This window comes from Rhodotorula toruloides, assembly GCF_000320785.1.
Source record: "Rhodotorula toruloides NP11 unplaced genomic scaffold Scaffold4, whole genome shotgun sequence".
In the NCBI taxonomy this organism is placed as follows: domain Eukaryota; kingdom Fungi; phylum Basidiomycota; class Microbotryomycetes; order Sporidiobolales; family Sporidiobolaceae; genus Rhodotorula; species Rhodotorula toruloides.
Window position 1 is genome coordinate 639,734 of NW_015622964.1, and position 11,392 is coordinate 651,125.

Below are 11,392 nucleotides of genomic sequence, written 5' to 3' on the forward strand. Positions count from 1 at the left end.
GCCGACGTTGCGGTGCATGTCACGGAAGCCAGAGTTACACGGACGAAGCGGTCTACTCGTCTCTTTCTAGTCCGCCAGACCGCCCGCCTAGAGGAACGGCTCGACGTCGAACTCGAGCGAGCTGCACGGGTAGTCAAGCTCGTACGCCTTGAGGACAGACGGGTGGAGGATGCCGAGGCTGCCGATCTTGATGTCGCGCACAGTCGTCTTCGAAGCGGCCTTCGTCGCGACAGAGGGAAGGGCCGAGGCGAGCGCATCCTTGATCGTGTCGAGCGCGCCCTTCTTCGCCGAGTCGTCCTGCTCCACCTTCTTCGCGGGTTGCGAGGGCGCCAGCGTCGAAGTCGGCGCCTGAGGAGGCGTCGAGGCGGGTGCGGCCTGCGCGTCCTCAAGATGCGTCGAGGCGGTCGGTGCGAGGACGGCGTGCACCTCACCAGCGGTACCGGGGCGGTAATAGATGTCGGCGGACCGGCCAGGGAAGTAGGTGGCATCTGGGTCATGAAATAGTCAGCGTCTTTATTGCGAAGGACTGGCCAGCGCAAAGCTCACCCTCGGACGCCTTGATGTAGTACCCTGCCTCGCTCGAGCTGCTCTCCGTCACAAGGTTCTTGATGCCAAGCCCCAGCATGAGCCTGTCCAGCAAGCCGTGCACAACCTCGAACCCAGCCTTCCTGCCGCAGAAGACGGCACCGAGACGGCGAACGTTCCGGGCCTGTCGCTCCTCCTGCGGGTCCTTGACGACGACGTCCGAGACCTCGAAGATGCGGAGGGGGAGAGTGTGCTTGCGGTTCTCGCGGACCGACTTGAGCATGCCGGGCAGGAGCGAGGTCCGGACGATCTGGTACTCGATCGTCTTCGGGTTGGCAAGGACGACAGCGAGGTCTCCAGGGTCCTTGCGGTTCAGGAACTTGAAGTTCTCTTCGTGCGAGCACTGCGGGTGGGAGTGTAAGCGTGGCGAAGGACTACAGGTGAAGGCCGAACACGCACCAGGATGAGCGGGAGAACCTCAGTCCAGCTCGCCTCCGAGCACAGTCGCCTGAGGATGTCGCTGAGCTTGTTGATCGGGAACGGCTTGGCGACGGTGTTGGTGTGAGGGAACGTCTTCTTGAGGTTGTCGAAGCCGTACGCAATCGCAACTTCCTCCATGATGTCACACTCGTGCAGAATGTCAGGCCGGGTGGGAGGAACGTAGACGTGAATCTCGTCTTCGGGCGCGATCTGGAGGGAAGCCTGGGCATTGAGAGGAGAGAAGTTGGGGTGGTTGTCGGGAGTGTTGGCGGCGTGGCCCATCTTGCGCAGCTGCACGATGATCTCGTCGCGCGAGAGCTTAAGACCGGTGCACGAGTTGATGTAGGAGGCGCGGGCGACGAAGGGGCGGGAGGTGAGGGGAGGCGAGAGAACGGTGCGGGGTCCGCCGGTGCATCCCTGCTCGTAGACGACGTTGACAGGCTCAATGCTGCGACCGGAAGTGAGGTGAGCGAGTCTCTCGTTCAGCGGGTGCTCGCGGGCTCACATGAACGGCTCTGAGCAGTACTCGGAGAACATGGTCACGATCATGTCGACAACGATGTCGAGCTTGGTCTGATCCGTAGCCGTGACGTCGATGAAGACGTTCTTCGTGTCGAGCGTGATCTTGGTGTGGTCCGAGTTGATCTGTGACGAAGAGGCGAGTCAGCCACGCATAGCAAGAGGCAAGGGACATGGACGCACGATCGGGGGCATACTCAGGACTTGTCGGCTGCTGTCGTAGATGATGGGGTACACAGGCGAATCCTCGACGATATGCAGGTAGCGCGAGAGGTGCTTGTCCTCCTGCAAAACCGAAGGGCGGTTAGCCGGGCTCATGCGACATCCTCGGTTAAAGCACCTTGTAGAGCGCCATCATCTCCTCCGCCGTGTACTCCTGCGTCTTGTTCAGAGGCGCGAACTTGATCTCCTTGGGTGGCAGAGCCTGTTGGGAGCGACTGTGAGCCTGAGGCAACCCGCAGGAACAGACAACGCCGCACCTCGTAGGTAATGTCTCCCGGCGCAATCTTGTCGAGGTCGTGAGTACCGATAGCGACGAGGGTACGCCTCCGCGCCAAGTTCTGATGCAGCTTGTCCTGCAGGTCGATGAAGCTCGCGTAGTTGAGCTTGTCGAACTTGACGTTGCGGAGGATGGCCGAAGCGAAGTAGGGGCGGATTTGCGAGGTCTCGGCCTTGACACGGACGGTGCGAGCCTCACCCTGCATCCAGAAGACGTCAACGAGTAGTCCAAGCGAGGCTGCGGGGAGTGGACGAACGGCCGGAGCATGCTTGAGGGCGTAGGTGGGAACGCCCGAATCGGGTGAGAGGTACAGCTTGAGGGCTCGCGCAATACCCTCAATGCACAGCAAGTCGTAGCGGTTGGCCGGCACCTCAATCTTGAGCTGGTGAGGTTCGCCAGCGGGATGGTCGGGGTCGGTAGTCGTCTGAGCGGAGGAGCGAGGTTAGCTGGGTTACCGCATTCGCCAAGCTCATAACATGCACGCACGTCCTCGTCAAGCTCGAGACCGTACTGGAAGAGGAGCTCGTCGAACTCCTTGGTCGCTGTTCGAGTCGAAAGGAAGATTTGAGCTCTCCGCCGCGCTAGTCCGCCCAGGGGAGGCTGCGACGCACTGTACTCCCTCCCGAGCCTCCTGAAGAACTCGACGCGGTCCACGGTGACGGTCGGCATGGCTGTTGAGCGGTTGTGTCGGCGAGCGATGAAAGTGGTGGAGTGGTCGAAAGGATGCGAGCGAACGGGCGAGCGACTGGCGGTGCTAGAGCTGGTATTCGGCGTCTACAAAGCTGCCTGTAGCTTTCTACGAGCTTGCACGAGCCGAGCAGCGAGTTGTGCGCGAGTGGTCCTGCTGAAGGTCAATCCGCGAAGACATGCTCCGAGCATGCACCCCTTGCGATGCGTTTGCGTTCTCTCCTTGACAGCCAAACGGTAAGAAGGCGGAAGCTCAGAGCGCGAATAGAAAGACCGCGCTTTCCGAGCGAGTCGAGCAGGGGACACTTCGAGGAAACGATTGTACGGACACTCGACGAGCGCTGAAGAGGACAACATTGCATGCAAGAGACGATAAATCGTCCAGGAGAGTGTAGGAGACGATCTGGGCGGGAGGGAGAATCAGCTCAGCCGCGAAAAGTGTCGTTCCGACTGAGGGAACACTCACCACCGCCAGTTCGGGTCCGCCGGATGCCGCTCGCGGTCGCCATAAGGGCTGACTTGGGGAGGCAAGCCGTACCCGGGGATAGCACCGACATGAGGTTGAGGCGCGTGACCGGCCTGGCCGATAGCGCGATTCGCCGTCGGGTGCTGTTGCTGCGCCTGCTGAGGCGTCGCCTGCTGCTGTTGTGCTTGCTGCGCCTGTTGCGCCGCTTGCGCTGCCTGCATTTGCGCCTGCGCCTGCATCTCGCGCGCCGTCATCGGTTTCCGCGCCAAGCTCCTCCCTACTCGCTCGTCGCAGGTCGCCGAGAAGCCCGCGATGACCGCGAGCTCCCAATCCTCCGCGGCATCCATGTTGACCTCGCGCTGCGCCCGCTCCTGGTCCCGCGAGAGGTGCTCTGCCTTCTTCTTCCCGCCTTCCTCGCCGAAAAAGATCGAAAGACCCTTGCCCTCGGTCTCCCACAGAGGCGCCGCAAGCGACTCAAGCTGAGCCGCAGAGAGGCCTTCGGGGTCGATGAAAGGCTTCTTGCGAGTGGCTCGGAGGACGGCGTGGACGACACGAGCGGGAGGAGGCGGATGCGGGCCATGGTAGTAGGCGTCGGCGGACCAGTCGGGCGAGAGGTCGAAGACGAGGTCGTAGCAGTGTGCAGGGTCGATGGGCTGAGCCTCTTGCCGGCGCCTCTTGCGCGACTCGTCCTTCCCCTTCTCGAGTGCAGGAGTACCGCGACCCGAGGCGAGTCCAGGCGTACCCTCCGCCCCAGCCTCCTCGTTCCCGCCATCCGCCTGAGCTTCGTCCTCATCTTCTGACGGATCATACCGCATCTTCTTCCGCACTTCGAGCTCGTCTTCCTCCTCCTCCGCCTCGAGGTCGCGCTCGTCCAGCAGCGGCGAGCTCCCCCTCCTCCGCCTGATCCGCCCATGCCGCCCGCGCATAGACGCAGCGTGCTCCTCAATCTGTTGTGTGACGGCCAGCGTCTTGTGCTCGTAGAGGTGTCGAAGCGCAGAGAGTTGCTGGGAGCGGAGGTAGCGCGAGAGAGACTTGGGATCCGCGGGTAGAAGGGTAGGCGGCACGGCGCTCGTCGTGAAGGATGCGTAGGAGGCCATGGTGGGCGAGTCGCGCTGCTTGAGCTGCTTGTCAGTCAAGAAGCGGTCGAGAGATGAGGAGAAGGTGGGGAGGCGCCGACTTACGAGGCGGCGGCGGGGCGATGTGAGACTGCGGGACCCAGTCGAGCAGGTGTCTAGCAAAACGTTGCACGACCGAGCAAGCGTTTCGCAAGCGAGCAAGCGGGTTGAAGGTGAGCAGTTCCCGGTCAAGCGGTCAAGAACGGGTTCGCCGTCGTCCACAACCTCCCGCGGCTCGAACGGACTGGCAGAACAGCTGAAGCAGCTTTACAGACAATCAGTGACTGCGCCATGGTGCGCACTTAGTCCCTCCTGCCCCAGTCCCCGCGACTCTCGCTCAGCGCCTTTCTCATCGCCGCAATGACAGGCGTCCTCTCTCTCGCCCGCCTGCAACGCTCCGAAGCATCACTACGACACCTGCTTCAACCACTGGCTCAAGTCGTACCTCACCCTCATCGCGCCGCCTCTCTCGAACCCCTCGGACACCCCCGCCGGCATGAAGGAACGTGAGAAGCGGAACAAGGCCATCGAGGAGAAGAAGCAGGAGCTCGAGACAAACTGTGGAGCGGCGTACAAGGACTACCAGAACTGTCTGCGGGTGCGTGCCTCCCTTTCGGCGGTTTCTGAGGGGACCTTCGCTGACCCTCTGCCCTTCGCTCCCCATCAGACGGCCATTCAAGGCATCGAGGACCTCCCCGAACTGCTCGACACTGCACGACGAGAAGAGCCTCTCGACGGATGGGGCGGAATCAAGGTTGCGACGGAGAACGACCTGAAACGATGAGGCGGCGCGTTCGAAACGGGAGACACTCGCCGACTCTGCAGCCCCCGCATCGCCTACTCCTGCGCAACTTGAACATCAACGAAGTGCACTGTTGTAACATCGTCCGGCGTTCCTCCAGGAAACCCCCACTGCCTTTGGCTCGCGGCGACTCTGCATGACCTCCTCGCTTGCTCTGCGCGGGCCTCCTTCCGGTTCTCCAGGCGTTCCTGTGGCTCTCGATGGAGCCGACCTCTAGTCGTCGAGCTCTCGTGCTCCCAGCCAGCACTAATGGGCGCTCCTCCCTCCTCCCTCGCTGCCCTTTCGCTGGGTCTCCACGGCGAATCGACCGTCGTACGCCTCCTTCGCCCGTCCGAACGTCTCTGGGAGGGGTTGAGAGACGGAAGGAGAGAGCATAGCCTGATTTCAGCGAGGTCTTGAGTAACTGGCCTTTGCACACGACCCTGCCTTCGCTTCTTCTCCTCTTCCCTTCACTTCACTATGTCCGTGTCGCTGCTACGCTCCCGCTTGAGCCACCTTGCTCGCTCGCGAGTACCTCTGCGCACGCCGCTCGCATCCCGCACCGTCCCCGCCGCCAGCTTCACCTCCTCAGCTCCTCATCACAACGCAACTCCGGACTGGGAGCAGCTCGTCGGCGGCCGCGCCGGGATCGAGCGGAAACGGCAGCAGTTCGAAGAGAAGTATCGAGCAGCGCTAGAGGCCAAGGCCAAGGCGGAAGGGCTCAGTGTCGACGAGCTCAAGGAGCGGGTCAGAACTTCGAACGTCATGGCCGCGCGACCGGAAACGACAAAGTCGGCCGGGCAGGAGTCGCTGGGACCGGTTGAGGCGGGCAGTATGGACCCGAGGAAGTCGGAGGAAGAGCTCAAACAGCCAGAGGTTGTCAAGCCGTTGCCGTCGGCCGAGGAGCAGGGAGGAGCGAAGGCGGAACAGGCGTCGAGGCAGGGAGACAGCCCCGTCAAGGTGCGTAGAGGCTCCCACAGGATGGAAGAGACTGTCGTGAAGCTAATGTGCGAATTCTGCAGCCTCTGAACGACATCATGGACCTCTCGAAGGCGTCCGACCTGACGACTCCGGCTCTCTCGCAGCTGTGGACTGCGTACCACCAGTCCAAGGGGTTCCTGTCCGCCGCCGTGCCAATGGAGACGTACTTGCGGATGATCAACAGCGCGCGCAAGTACCCTCTCTTCGTCCTGCCGCTCGCGCGAGTCGCAGAACTCCCTGAGGGTCAGGAGGATGCGTCGGCGACGGAAATGCACCTTCTCGTGCGTCAAGTTTCTCTAACCGTTATCTCGCAGAAGCGTCTGACGTCCGCTTTCGCGCGCAGGAATGGTCGCTGCTGCCTCAACCCGCCGGCGTCAACGAACCCGTTCCTCCGCCCTCGACCGTCCTCTTCACCCCGCTCGCCGAGTACAAGGCTCGCCAAGAGTATGCTCAGCCCTACCTCATCCTCACGCACTACACCGACCTCGCCAACTCGCACAACGTTGTCCTCATGCGCGGCGAGATTACGCCGAACGTTGCCTTGAACTCGACAGACGCCCAAGTCCTCGCCGTCCGCATGCAGCTCTTCTACAACGACACGGGCAAGGGCGGCGACATTGAACAGGCGCGGAGAGAGTTGTTGAGGACGTTCCACGAGGCGCCGGAGGAGTTCAATGTCGAGGCGCTCATCAAGGCTGGCTCGATCTCGGAGCTCTCGCCTTGAGGCGCGCGCGCTCGAGCAAAAGTAGATGGAATGCTGTCTACCTGACTAGAATAACAACGAGTATCGCAGTGACGACCCGTTCTTCAGAACGAGCGACTCTTCCTGGTCTCCTCTTTCCTCTTTCCCGTGTGAGATAGTATCTGCCCGCCTCCAATAAGATGTCCAATGCGTCTAGCGTGCTTTCAGGCCAGAAGAAGCTGTCGACACCAGCATACGAGCCCCTCTCCTCCTTCTGCCTCGTCCCCCTCTCCTCCTTCTGCCTCGTCCCCCTCACCGCTCCCGCTTGACGTCTGCGATGCCTACTATCGAAGACTACAGCGACCCCGAGGACATGGACCTCGACCTCTCGAGCGTGCCCCCTCCCGCTCCCTCAGCCGCCGCGAAGGGCAAAGCACCCGCTCTCCCCGCCGACTTGCTGGGACCCGAACCAACGATTCCCAAGGCGCTGTGGGTGCACCCGGACGCTTCACTGGGTAGACCACCTCACAACGACTGGACTGGGTGAGTAGCTGGGTCTCACGCTGCGAGGTTTCTCGTTCGCTGACCTCGTCCACCCACGCGACAGATGGGACACCCTGTACCCTCTCTACGCCGACGCGAAGCGACCGCAGCAGGATGGAGGACGCCGTGTGAATGCCAAGCTTGCGTTACAGTGGCCCCTTGCGGAGCAGATGGCAAAGGCGTGCCGGGCACTGGGCTTCGAGGCGGTCTTCGAGGTGTGTCCCCTCTTCATCTCGCGCAAACGCTTGCTTTGGACTCACTTTGCTACGCGCAGCCCTTGAAGACGCATCCGAAGGACTGGGAGAATCCGGGACGGGTGAAAGTGCACCTCAAGGGCGAGGATGGCAAGCCTCGCAATCCGGCCATCAAGAACAGTCCGTACACTCTCTCCCTTCTCTTGTTTCTTGACTTACGATTCAATTGACAGAGCGCATCCTGCTCGCCCGGATTTGCGCCCTGCTCGGCCCTCACCAGCCGCACGCGCCCGCACCCACCGAAGACAACCCTCACCCTCTTCCCCCGATTCACCTCCGACTTCCCGCAAACTCCCCGGCAATCTCTCACGGCACACTCGACCAGGCGATGAAGGGCGGCGGACTAGGCGGGATGCTCGGCGGCATGTTTGGCGGTGGCGAGGACGACGAGGCGATCGAGAAGGCGAAGCGGGACAAGGAGGAGGAGGACCGCAAGAAGCGCGAGCAGATGCAGAAGATGCTCAAGCCCAAGAAGGTTCACATCAAGCGGCGGAGGTAGCGCCCCCGTGCAACGCAAGATCAAGTCTGTTATCCGTTCGAGCAACGCTCCTCTTCTTCGCCGCTTCTTCCACGCTAACTTTGCACAGCCACCCTCGCCTCGGCTCTTCCTCGCTCGCACGCCTGCACCTCCTGTATCGGATATACGGCCGTCCCCCACAGGGCCCGCGCACGCTACTGACTTGGCGTGTTCCCTGCCTTCTCCCCCTTCTCTCCCTTCTCTCCCTACTCCCCCTTCTCCCCCTTCTTCTCCTCGACTTCGCCCGCTCAACGCTCGACAGCCCGCCATGCTACGCTACCAACGCTACTACGGCGACTCGCGTCGCTCGGAGAACCCCTTCGAGCCCAACGCTCGCGAGACGATCATGCGCTCCATTCACAAGTCGCCTCACACGCCGCACCCCCAGAAGCACCATGTACAGCAAGTCCCCGGTGCGCCGTCGCGTCTGCATGCGCCCGACGATCCGGAACTTGTTGGCCAAATCAAGCTGCAAGATCCGACCGTCTTCTTCGACACGCACGAGGAGAAGGTTCGCGTCTGGAACCTACTTTACCGTTCCCTCCGTCCGTGTACCTTGTTCATCGTCGACGGTCGCCCGTCGGTCAACGCCGCGGCCAAGCGGGCGCGGTTGGACGAGCGCAAGCTCACCGTCGCGCCGCTTTCCGAGCTGCGGCCTCACGACGACCACAGAATCTTCCTCGAGAAGCTTCGCGAAGGAGTCGTCGAGGTCGGCGAGGAGTTCAACCGCGAGCTGAGTCGCCTCTCCGTCGCCTCGACCTCGCAGCGCAAGGCGAAGGAAAGACTTCGAGGCTTTCCCATGCACCCTGTCCCGTACCAACCACAAGCTTATCGGTACCTCACGAACGAAGCCGAAGCCAGGTGAGGTCGACTTAATTCCTGCAGTCCTTCGTCCCTGACTCATCCCCTCCGACAGCGAGACCTACTTCGTCAACGTGCTCCAGCCCGTCATGAGTGTCGCGACGCAGTTCGTCAGTCACTGGCAACCGACGAGGAAAGGTACTCGACTCGAACTGGTCCTCAGCTCGCAGTACGGCGTGGTCGAGGGAACGGGCAAGCCGTTCGTCCGCCTTCTCCCCCCTCAGTGAGGGCGCGCGACCTGACGCTTCGCCGCAGGAGCGCTCTCGACTTTATTTTCTCGCTCGCCACCTGGCCTCCGACTGCCAAGCCTCACTACCGCTTCGACCTGTGCATCGTCGAGCTCAAGCGACCGGGTTACGTCCGCGAGGAGGACTGGAATGCAGACCACTTCGGCAATGCCAGGAACGGCAAAAGCGTCGACTCGTGGGCCAAGCCTCTTCTCCCTCAGGCTCTCCTGTGCGTCGCCCTTCCACTGCAACGGTGCCAGACCGCTCACCAATGGTCTGTCGCAGGTACGCGCGCAGGACGGGTTGCGAACGCTTCTTCTTTTCCGACTACAGCACCACCGTCGGCGTCCACGTCGACCACCCGAGTCTCGGCGACGAGAAGGAGCATGCGCCTGGCAGCACTGCGCCGGTCCATGTCGGCGCAAGGATCGTTGAGCACCTCGACAACCCTCAACACCCTTACGATGCAGGGCCAAGTGTCGCCATCCTTTACGAGATCTACGAAGGCTTGCGCGCGCTTGGAATCTTCTCCGAGGACGACGGAGTATTCGAAGGGGTCGGTCACTACCGCGACGAGCACGATAAGAAGCAGCCGATCCCCCTTCACGTACGCGAGAGTCCTTCTTCGCTCTTTTTTCCCTGTACTGACGTCCTTCCGCGGCTTCTTCCGGTGCGCTCAACTGCTTCGCAGCGCAACATCGAGGAGTTCTTTGACGAGCACGGCGACCCCAGGAGCGTTGGCCCGAGCGACTCGCCCGTCAAGAGGCGTCCGTAGAGCTCCTTGCGCCACATCTGCTGTATACCCTTTTCCCTGCGCCTTCGCCGCCGTCTCTCTCCGCCTCTTGGTCGTTCTGTCGGTCCCGTACATAAGTCGTTCACGGTTATCTGTAACGCTGGCCTCGCGAAACTACCGAGTTGAACGCACAGCGTAAAAGTACAACATCACTGCGAGACTACGTTCACGATTATAGGAGAGGGCCTCAAAGCGGTCGGAAGACGTCCCTCAGCGTATCCCGCAGCCTACTCAGCTTGGTATTCCGGCCGTTGAACATACTCGCAGCGCTGAACCCTGCTCCGCCTCCTCGCTGAATCCACAGCGGTCGCCCGCGCTCGACGCGCCCAAGTCCACGCAAGACCGCCTCGACCTCCTCATCCGAATCGACAAGTTCGTCCGCTCCGCCGTCGTCGTCGCTGTCCTCCATCTCGCCGACGTACACGATTCCCTTCTTGCCCTTCTTCTCACCAGGGACCTTGAATGTCAAGCTGCCCCCGTCGACGCCGCTCAATCCGCTCTTGCGCTTCTTCGGCTTCGGCGGTGCGGGCGCAGGCATGCCTCCACTCGGGTCCTGCGCGAAAGAGGGCGCCATTATCGCCACCGACGCCCCGCCATCGCCTCCGTGCTGCGCCTGGGTCGCAGCAGCAGCCGCAGCCGCCTGCTGCCTCGCCGTCGAGATCGTCGGCGGAGGCTGCTGGCCCGCCAACTTCGCCGCCTCGATCTTCTGCTGGTTCGCCTTGTTCGCCTTCTGCCACTCGAACAGGAGGATGTCGTAGGCTTGCGACCGACCTGGGACGGCGCGCTTGGCCGACATGTTGTGCGTCTTGCAGGTGAGCGAGCGCGGGCAGGGGTAGCCTTTCTCGTTGATCACGCCGCATTGTCGGTCGACGTCGACGACTGCAGGAGGAACCGGTCAGTCTCGCAGCTTGAGCTGACGCGAAGAGGGGCACACACTTCGCTTGTTCTTCTTCTCGGTCCCGCCAGGCGGCTTAGCCTTGTCCGGCGCAGATCCGCTCAGGTGCACGACGAGCTTCGACTTTTTGAGCTGCTGAGACGAGTTCGTCGACGCTATGGGAGGTCAGGCGTTAGCGAGAAAGCGCCTTGAGGAGGAATGGCAGGGGACGCACCTTCGGACAGTCGCCGCTTCAAGGGTTGCGAATCTGATGCCTCGCGAGTCGCTTGGCACGTTGCTAACGTCGGGAAGCAGCAGAGGTCAGCCTCGCCCAGCAGGATGCCTCCGACAAGCAAGAGGCCAAGAGGTCAAGTGGACGGAACGCACCCGCATGTTCCTCCTTCGCGCTCTGCAGCACCGGCTTCCCACAGTCTCCGCACTTGGTCACGTTCTCGAGAGCGCCATCGGCGAGGCTGAGAGGTGAGAGGTCGGACTCGCGCTGAGGTGTTGCGTCTTCGCTCGCAGACTGCATGGCGGGGCTTGACCGGCGGGATCCGACTCAAATGATAGCTGACAGCGAGATCAGCG

The 11,392-nt window shown here is 62.1% G+C and overlaps 7 protein-coding genes across 7 annotated transcripts; 4 read left to right on the top strand and 3 right to left on the bottom strand.

Moving 5' to 3' along the window:
• Positions 1 to 87: 87 nt before the first annotated feature.
• RHTO_06273 (phenylalanyl-tRNA synthetase beta chain) lies at positions 88 to 2,692 on the bottom strand (the record flags this gene model as incomplete). The annotated part of the gene is made up of 10 exons (XM_016419934.1): positions 88 to 488; positions 547 to 928; positions 985 to 1,453; positions 1,511 to 1,650; positions 1,708 to 1,809; positions 1,865 to 1,948; positions 2,004 to 2,222; positions 2,280 to 2,447; positions 2,510 to 2,565; positions 2,635 to 2,692. The coding sequence occupies 10 exons, from the start codon at positions 2,690 to 2,692 to the stop codon at positions 88 to 90; spliced, it is 2,079 nt and encodes a 692-aa protein (XP_016275388.1).
• Positions 2,693 to 3,112: 420 nt separating this feature from the next.
• On the bottom strand, positions 3,113 to 4,273 carry RHTO_06274 (uncharacterized protein; the record flags this gene model as incomplete). Its single annotated transcript, XM_016419935.1, has 2 exons — position 3,113; positions 3,177 to 4,273. Coding segments are annotated over 2 exons (1,098 nt in total).
• Positions 4,274 to 4,582: 309 nt separating this feature from the next.
• On the top strand, positions 4,583 to 5,075 carry RHTO_06275 (uncharacterized protein; the record flags this gene model as incomplete). The annotated part of the gene is made up of 3 exons (XM_016419936.1): positions 4,583 to 4,585; positions 4,659 to 4,889; positions 4,959 to 5,075. 3 exons carry the CDS (start codon positions 4,583 to 4,585, stop codon positions 5,073 to 5,075), a joined length of 351 nt encoding a protein of 116 aa, XP_016275390.1.
• Positions 5,076 to 5,552: 477 nt separating this feature from the next.
• Positions 5,553 to 6,777, top strand: RHTO_06276 (ATP synthase mitochondrial F1 complex assembly factor 1; the record flags this gene model as incomplete). Its single annotated transcript, XM_016419937.1, has 3 exons — positions 5,553 to 6,032; positions 6,095 to 6,334; positions 6,397 to 6,777. 3 exons carry the CDS (start codon positions 5,553 to 5,555, stop codon positions 6,775 to 6,777), a joined length of 1,101 nt encoding a protein of 366 aa, XP_016275391.1.
• Positions 6,778 to 7,072: 295 nt separating this feature from the next.
• Positions 7,073 to 8,031, top strand: RHTO_06277 (signal recognition particle subunit SRP19; the record flags this gene model as incomplete). Its single annotated transcript, XM_016419938.1, has 4 exons — positions 7,073 to 7,278; positions 7,343 to 7,493; positions 7,553 to 7,652; positions 7,706 to 8,031. The coding sequence occupies 4 exons, from the start codon at positions 7,073 to 7,075 to the stop codon at positions 8,029 to 8,031; spliced, it is 783 nt and encodes a 260-aa protein (XP_016275392.1).
• A 286-nt stretch (positions 8,032 to 8,317) lies between these two features.
• On the top strand, positions 8,318 to 9,912 carry RHTO_06278 (uncharacterized protein; the record flags this gene model as incomplete). Its single annotated transcript, XM_016419939.1, has 5 exons — positions 8,318 to 8,910; positions 8,966 to 9,109; positions 9,166 to 9,366; positions 9,423 to 9,744; positions 9,829 to 9,912. 5 exons carry the CDS (start codon positions 8,318 to 8,320, stop codon positions 9,910 to 9,912), a joined length of 1,344 nt encoding a protein of 447 aa, XP_016275393.1.
• A 205-nt stretch (positions 9,913 to 10,117) lies between these two features.
• On the bottom strand, positions 10,118 to 11,336 carry RHTO_06279 (histone acetylation-related protein; the record flags this gene model as incomplete). Its single annotated transcript, XM_016419940.1, has 4 exons — positions 10,118 to 10,809; positions 10,867 to 10,980; positions 11,040 to 11,102; positions 11,192 to 11,336. 4 exons carry the CDS (start codon positions 11,334 to 11,336, stop codon positions 10,118 to 10,120), a joined length of 1,014 nt encoding a protein of 337 aa, XP_016275394.1.
• Between the last annotated feature and the right edge of the window lie 56 nt (positions 11,337 to 11,392).